General features: G+C 44.9%; 1 protein-coding gene across 1 annotated transcript in view; it reads left to right on the top strand.

The window, feature by feature from the left end:
• Positions 1-519: 519 nt before the first annotated feature.
• Positions 520-8860, top strand: part of SNCA (synuclein alpha) — a 46044-nt gene continuing 37703 nt past the window's right edge. Inside the window, exons 1-2 of the mRNA XM_083459136.1 lie at positions 520-945; positions 4786-4931. Of these exons, the coding sequence (XP_083315262.1) occupies positions 4811-4931 (121 nt within the window). The 5' untranslated portion in view covers positions 520-945; positions 4786-4810. The remainder of the gene's footprint in view (positions 946-4785; positions 4932-8860) is intronic.

Raw genomic sequence — 8860 nt, 5'->3', positions numbered from 1 at the left:
CTCCGTAGACCTATCTCTCTGAGGCGCTTTGTCTCCGCAAGGAAGCTTTTAATATGGGGCGCACACATGCCGTTAAAAGGTTACCACATCCATTTGCTCTGTTAGATTTTCTGTCCGTGCATGGATTTATTTTGTACGGAAGACCAACAACAGGGTGCGGAGGTACAAGTTCGCGTCCCCCTGATCTGAATGTTCCAGGAACACCTTCATTCAAGAGGGAGCCTGGCCCGAGATGGGAAGGAGCAGGGAGCAAGAGGGCGTGGGGAAGGGAGGAGGGGTGGGGCTACAAGACCATCAAGACCTGCATAATACTCCTCCACCACCCCCTTTCCACCAGGAATGTCCCCTTCCTGCTCTCAAGGCTCCCCCACTTGTTGCCATTGCAATCTCGTTCCCTCCAGCCGCGAAGATACTTCCTATCCCTTCCTCATCATGCAAGCGCTCTCTGTCTCTCCGGAGGAGGCTGCTCGTTCACGGGCGGAGCCACGAGAAGATGGAGAGACAGAGGGAAAGAGGGAGGGCGGGGAGGGCGGTGTTCTCTCCCTGGGCTGAGCTCGTGGGCGCTGCCTGTCTTCTTACCTGACAAATCAGGCGGAGAGAAGAGGCTGCGAAAAGGAGCGAGAGAGTGAAGCTTTGCTCCCCCACCCAACACACACACACACACACACACACACACACACACCAGGCGCCTTGGAACTGGAGGGCAGGATCTCTCGCCCCCCTCGGTCCTTTCCCTCCAACTCCTTCCAGCTTTGCGGAACTGGGACCACCTGGGTACCACTAGACGCGGCTGGACTCTTCTCTCCCTGTATCCTTTAGCAGCCATGTACTGATCGGAGCATCCTTCGGAACTCTCTCTTTTTTGTCGCTCTCGCTCTTTCTGGTCCTCCCTTTACGCTTCAAATTCAACAGTTCTAGAGAAGTACCGAGGCACGGAGCAAGAGGGTAAGTAACCTGGATGCAATTTCTATATCTTGGTTTTCCTAGGGTGGTGAGGCGGTGGAGGGGGGGTGCGTGATGGATGAGGACTTTGAGGATGTGGTCCTGTTGCACGCTTAGTAAATCGCCCTGGACCCGACGAGGTTTACTTCTGCAAAGGCATGGGCAGAATGCTAAGAGCTGATGTCATATGTAGGTTTTCAACTCGGAAGTAAGTTCCCTTGTGTGCTCAATGGGGGGCTTACTTCTCTGCAAATGTTCAGAACCTTGTAGCCTCAGACTCCTATGTCTACGCTTTCAGCCTGTGCATGCTTACTTTGGAGTAAGCCCCGTTGAAATGAACAGGACTCACTTCTGAATAAGCATACATTAGATCATGCTATAAAATATATCTTGTCTATGCACATACACAGATACACACACGCTCCCCAAACCCAGAAGCTTGGCTTTGGGGGAAAGGGGAAATTATAATTTCAGTAATGAATATATTTAAGTGTCTGTCATTAGCTAAGCAAGAAAAACTCCAGTATTAGGAAAGGTGGGACAGGAAGGCAGCAATGGGAGCTGTCTTGTTGTGCTTCTTATGGACAAAGGAGAGCAGGTGTTTAGCACAGAAGCCTTCCTCTCTAAGCAATGACTGTTGAATTGCGTGGCTCTTTAGATGTTGTTGGACTCTATTTCCTGTCAGCACAAGTCAGTATTGTCCAAAGGACTGGGATGATGGGATATAGTTTAGCTACCCCGATTTAAAGAGATATGCATGTATAGGCATGGTGCTGGACCACAAATTCCCTTGTCCCTGACCACTGACCATGTTGACTTGGGCTGATGGATGTTGGAGAACTACAGGTTGTCCTCCACCACCCTTGATTTAACTCAAGGACCCTGTCCTGTTCCACCATGAGGTCAGAGCTATATAGGCACCCAGTTTAATTTGCCAGCTTTCTCAGGAATCCTAAGAGAGCCTAGCCATGTTTGTTGTGACATTCAGTCTTCGCATATATACAAGCACCATCGCTTCAGAAAATGGTGTGTGTGACTGTCCCCAGTTTTTTTTTGGGGGGGGGGTGGACACAAAAATGTGGAAAGTGCTCAGTTGAGAAGGGGACTCATCCTAAAAGGAGAAACCATGTCCAGAGCCTGCCTCTGATAGAACAGAAATGGAACGACATCTATTCTAGAAGAATTTGCTGCCTGCTAAATCTCCCATACACAGACCATCTCCTTTCTCTTTCCAAACCATTAAACATGGTGTCTACTGTCTTAGTACTCCTCCTCCCACAGACGAATGGTTTATCTTCCCTAGTGTAAGAGACTGTGTGTGTGTGTGTGTGTGTGTGTATGTGTGTGTGAGAGAGAGAGAGAGAGAGAGAGAACGAGCAAGAACACACACCATGTGCCATTGTATGCAGGGATCTGCCTTCCTTTCATTACCAGGGAATTGGATGCCTTTATTGACAAGTCCGATGAAGTTTTGGCTCTTGTCCAGGGATTAGCTAAGATCGCAGTGGTTCTCGAGATTTGTTTACTACATCACCTAGACTATAAATATACAAATAGACTAGACTAACAGCATTGAGATTGTTGTTTACCCAATGGTTAAGGGGGAAAGTCAAGTGTGTGTGTGTGTGTACGTGTGTGTAAGAGAGAGAGAAATTGAAATCAAATTAAAGTGAAGAACTTGGTTGTGGTGTTTTTTCAAACTATGCAGCTGTGAACAAAAGTGAATCAAGGTCAGCCAACATGTCACAGAGATGAACCCACCACTTCTTTGCAAACTTATCCTGGTGCAATTCCATGATTGACTGGCATTTTCCTGAACACTTGCAATATGTGGGTGTTTTTAAAGAAAATCCTGTGCAAGGCTGGCATGTAAATGAACATGATCTCAGGGGCTAATGTTAGCATCTTCAGATAAAGACAGCTTCATGCTCCTCCCCCTCACCTCCCTCTCCTAGGTTTGCTGGATATAGTATATTTCCCAGGACTTGGTAATGAAGATTCACACTCCTATTTTTAAATAATTACTCATTTGTTCACAGTTTGGAAGGACTTGTTGCAGTGCTCAGCTGTGGCTGTGGGGTTCCATTCTCTCTGATGTTTGAGCGTGGCAGAAAAAAGGTCTAAATTGGTTTAAAATCTGGTTTTAAAAGGCAAGTTGGCTGCAAGGTACTAACAGCTTTAAAAAGACAATTGGGTATTTTGTGTTCACTGATAGACATTGTTCTCCCCCAGCAAGGTAACTCTCACTTATTTTTATACTACCTTCCTGGGCAAATGGACCTCTCAAGGCAATGGTGGCTGATCTGTTAGGGCAAATGGGACATTGCCTACCCAAACTCAGTCTTGCCCTGAGTCAGCTTCTGCCTGCCAGACTTCTTTCTTAACCCCAGTCCAGTGGGTGGTCCTGACTGCCAGCTTCTTCCTCCTTCGTCTCAGTTTTGTTATTCTAGGACATTGATGTGACTGGTCTATTTATTATATTTATACACTGCTTTCCATTCACATGTATCGCAAAGCGGCTTACAAACAGACAATAACAATAACATAATAGAACATCACAAGTACAATATAGATCATATAGAAGAATTAACCAACCATCAGTAAAACAGTAAAACAAGTACAAACCATCAGTAAAACAACTGCAATCTATAAAACACTATTAACAAAACTGCTAAAAAAATTAAGCTAAACAGCACAATAACAGGTTGTTTTTGTTGTTGTTTAGTCATTTAGTCGTATTCAACTCTTCGTGACCCCATGGACCAGAGCATGCCTGGCACTCCTGTCTTACAAAAATCATATTATTAAATACAAAAATCATATTATTCTTATTTGTTCTTATTTTCTTATCATGTATTTTGGGTCTTTTATCTTGTATTTGTATGCCATGAACTGCCCAAGGATCTACAGATGGGATGGTGGTGGCGTATAAATTTAATTAATAATAATAGTAATAAAATAATAATAATAATAATAATAATAATAATAATAATGGATTTACAAAGTGCTACAGCATTCATAATCGATAAAACCATTCTAACAACATTAACAAGATAGCAATTAAATAATAAACTAAGTACTGCTGAATTCATACACAGGATCTCCCCACCTCCTTGACTCATCATCTTCCACTCTATTCAGTTCATTAAAAGACACATCCACATGATGCTTGTGGCAGCATCTTCTTTCTGAAGGTTCCTAGGACTGGAGGGTAGGGCAAGGCAGGTGGGAAAAGCCACCACCTGATGGCCAGCACAAAGTCAGAACCAGAATCAGTTGATTCCGCCTGTGATTTGTTTTGGCTCCATTTACTGTCAGCCTGTCTGCCTCTCGCCCAGCCACCACCGCCTGAAGGTGATTCTCAAATCAGATCATTGCACCGTTTTAAAGATAAAGCATGACTCATTGTGACAACAACACACAACTATACATTTCACTCCAAACCAGCAATATTTAGCAGCAACATTCAAATGACAGTCTAAAAAAATGAAGACCAGCAACATCATTTGACTAAAAGTGGATGTACTCAGACAGGACTTTTTTAAAACAACAACAACATTAAAATCAGTTAACAGATAAGCCAAACACACTTTTCATGGGAAGGCGTACCAAGGTGATAGGCCCATCACTGAGCAGGCAAATTTACCACTGAGCTTCAACCCTTCCTGTATTGGGTTCAATGGCCATGATCCTCTTTCCCTTATTGTGCCTTGATTAGCTCCCTATCTTTGTCTCCATGGATTCATATTGTACTGTTTGAACAGGTAGGCATCAAATGCTGAACTAACACACTCTCTCTCTCTCTGCCTTCATTTAATTTGTTTTCTTTCTCTTTCTTTCCAGGGCTGGATATTGACATTCTTTAGCCATGGATGTATTCATGAAAGGATTTAACAGAGCCAAGGAAGGAGTTGTGGCGGCAGCAGAGAAGACCAAGCAGGGCATGGCGGAAGCAGCAGGGAAAACGAAAGAAGGAGTTCTCTATGTAGGTAGGTGGGCAACAAGATCTAAATGTAGCCAGTCGTTTTTTTCTTCTTTCACTGGTTTACATTGTGATGTTTAGAAACTGGGTGCCTACAACCATTTTATTATACATATTACCATACATTATTATTATTACCACTATTAGTAGTAGTAGTGGTGGTGGTGGTAGTATACCCCTCCCATCTGGCCAGGTTGCCCCAGACACTCTGGGTGGCTTCCAACACATATGTTGTTGTTGTTTAGTCGTTTAGTCGTGTCCAACTCTTCGTGACCCCATGGACCAGAGCATGCCAGGCACTCCTGTCTTCCACTGCCTCCCGCAGTTTGGTAAAACTCATGCTGGTAGCTTCGAGAACACTATCCAACCATCTCATCCTCTGTCGTCCCCTTCTCCTTGTGCCCTCCATCTTTCCCAACATCAGGGTCTTTTCCAGGGAGTCTTCTCATCTCATGAGGTGGCCAAAGTATTGGAGCCTCAGCTTCATGATCTGTCCTTCCAGTGAGCACTCAGGGCTGATTTCCTTAAGAATGGATAGGTTTGTTGTTCTTGCAGTCCGTGGGACTATCAAGAGTCTCCTCCAGCACCATAATTCAAAATCCAACACATATAGAAACATGATCAAATGTCTTCTAAAAGTTGTATCTTTATCTTTATCTCCTTGACATCTGAAGAATACAAGATAAAAAGTGGGGTTGTATGTGATCGTGTGTGTGTGGGTGCATGCACCTGCTTAGAGCAGGGGTGGGAAAAATCTGGCCCTCCAGATGTTTCTGAACTGCAACTCCCATAATCTCTGCCCATTGGCCATACTTGCAGGGGTTGATGGGAGTTGTAGTTCAGCAACATCTGGAGGGCCCATTGCTCCCACCCCTGGTTTAGATATTCCTGTTGAAATATAAAGCTGTATGCAAATTTTGAGGACAACAACAAATATAAGTTTACATTGCTGCTGCTGCTGTTCATTAATAGATGATGATGATGATGATGATAATAATAATAATAATAATAATATGTTTATACCCCGCCCATCTGGCTGGGTTTCCCCAGCCACTCTGGGCGGCTTCCATAGAAACCAAAAATACACTAAATATTATTATTAACATTATTATTGTTCTTTTATTTTATTTATGTACTGCTTAATGCCAAAGTAGGCTTCTATACTTGATGTGTGTGGTAAGATTCTCCTTGCCACTTGGCAAGTCATCTAACAAGATGACCAAGGTTCTCCAGAAAGGAGAACTCATGGATGTTAGGATTGTCTGCACTGTCTCAAAGACCGATGGGAATGGAGGGAGATAGGAGGGGAAGACCTATCCAGGCATAAGCTGTGAACATTTGTGTAAAACAGGGATGGGAGTTTGAGTGCAAACAGCATCTGGAGGACACAGGCCCCCATCCCTGAGGTAAAGCTACTGCAAGTTTGAAAGAAAGTTGAGCGTTGGGCACCGAAGATATAAGTATATTCAGCAAGAATGAGAGTTGTGTTCATCTGCAGATGCAAACAAACCAAGGGCGTGTTTACACTACACAGTTATTGGATTCACACCATCATAGCTTCTCCCAAAGAATCCTGGAAATTTAGCTCAGCTGAGGTCATTTTTTGCCTGATAGAGACACCCAGCTTGCTTAAAATAGCAGCAATTCCTAGGGTTCCTTTGGAGGACAGAATTAACGTTAAATTAAATTTAGAGGCGAAGGGACGCGGGTGGCGCTGTGGGTAAAACCTCAGTGCCTAGGACTTGCTGATCGTAAGGTCGGCGGTTCGAATCCCCACAGCGGGGTGAGCTCCCGTCGTTCGGTCCCAGCTCCTGCCAACCTAGCAGTTCGAAAGCACCCCTAAGTGCAAGTAGATAAATAGGTACCGCTTTATAGCGGGAAGGTAAACGGTGTTTCCATGTGCGGCAATGGTGCTGGCTCACCAGTGCAGCTTCGTCACACTGGCCACGTGACCCGGAAGTGTCTCCGGACAGCACTGGCCCCCGGCCTCTTGAGTGAGATGAGCACACAACCCTAGAGTCGGTCACGACTGGCCCGTACGGGCAGGGGTACCTTTATCTTTACCTAAATTTAGAGGCACAGCTTGAGGCACTTCTGGGTGACCTGTTCAATGAGGATACATCCTGATTTGTTTGTGAGAAGGTTGGGTGACATTCCAGAATAGTGTGTGTTATTGCACACTGTCCAGTGTGTTTCTCCATCACTTTCCATGCTGCAAAAAGTCGAATCTTTTGGAAAATCATAGGGTCCAATCTCCTGCAATGCAGGAATATGCAGCTGTCCCTTACAGGGATCGAACCTGCAACCTTGGCATTATCAGCACTATTGGGCAACTTGGATTTGCTGGTATGTGATTGAATCCCACCTAAAAACAGCGAGAAGTCCGGAAGTGCCCTCAAGTATATGCCCAAACATTATTATTAGTTGCTTCATACAACCTTTTCAGAATTGGTGGCTTTCGTGGAGCAACACTGCAGGTGACTAAAGCAGCCAAGCAACAGCAGGAGCCTGGAAACGGTTCCTTTTTCTGTGAAATGGCTGTGTTTCACAGCCATGAAACTGGCAGCTGTTGCTACTGAGCACCAGCCATTTTTCACCCCTGCAGGCATGACTATTACACACATGCTCCTCTGGAGAAGGTGTCTGCATTCATTGTCATGGACACTTAGCAGATAATGACTCATGAACTCACTACTATATGCTTATCCAGATCCCTTCCACCGTTTTTTCAAGACCATTATGTAGTACTTCACGTGAATTTGGTTGCAGTGGTGCTAAAGTGCTTCCTACTTTAAAAAAAATGTTTAGGAAATATTGGGGGTTTTTTGCTAATACTAAAATACAGAACAGCAAACCTTCTACACTGCCTGGCCTCCCTGAGCATCCCATATCTTACAAGTGGGGAACCTGCAGGGAGAAAATGAGAAGGACTAAGAAGGGGGAAGGGACGTGGGTGGCGCTGTGGGTTAAACCACAGAGCCTAGGACTTGCCAATCAGAAGGTCAGTGGTTCGAATCCCCACGACGGGGTGAGCTCCCATTGCTTGGTCCCTGCTCCTGCCAACCTAGCAGTTCGAAAGCACAAAGTGCAAGTAGATAAATAGGTACCATTCCATCGGGAAGGTAAATGGCGTTTCCGTGTGCTGCTCTGGTTCACCAGAAGCGGCTTAGTCATCCTGGCCACATGACCTGGAAGCTGTACGCTGGCTCCCTTGGCCAATAAAGCAAGATGAGCACCGCAACCCTAGAGTCGGCCACGACTGGACCTAATGATCAGGGGTCCCTTTATCTTTAAAAAGGGGGAAAGGTGACAACTTAGGAACAGGCTCCCCAATTTCCCCCTCTCCTGCACCTGAGCGACCTGGTGTTCTTACTCATTGATAGTGGCAGCACCACACTTGTTTCAATGCCCTAGTTTGAACATGTGGGTGATTCATAAAGTCGAAAGAGACAGACCTAAGCCTTGCCTTCTAAGCATTAAATTCTGAGTACTGTGAAAAGTAAGAGTCGGCAAAATCCTCCAAGTAAAATATTGCAGTTCAGTGCCCAGGTTGGAGATATTGATTAAAGAGGGACCAGCATTCAGTGGTAGAGCCCGTTTTTTGAATGCAGAAGACAACAGAGAATTCTGTTCACCACTACTGGGGTGATGATACTGCTGGAAAAGCAAGAGCAGGGATCGTTCAGTTTGCAATGGGTTAATTCTTTAATCAGGAAGTCAACTAACCATGCTGGGGAGGGAAGAGATGTTGCTTAGCAACCTGTCAGAGTTCCATGATGTTTGATTAAGTAGCACATGCTCTGATTGGCTGTGTGGTTCTGAGGAAGTTTTTTTCCTGTATGTTTGGTCAAATGTCTCCTTGCTATGTATAAGGTCTGAAGGAAGAAAGTCAAAACATCTGCTTATTTCTCCATCTGCATTACTGAATTGACTTTG

The sequence above is a fragment of the Podarcis liolepis genome (assembly GCF_965112155.1).
Source record: "Podarcis liolepis genome assembly, chromosome: 9".
Classification (NCBI taxonomy): domain Eukaryota; kingdom Metazoa; phylum Chordata; class Lepidosauria; order Squamata; family Lacertidae; genus Podarcis; species Podarcis liolepis.
This window is presented reverse-complemented; position numbering and strand designations above follow the sequence as displayed.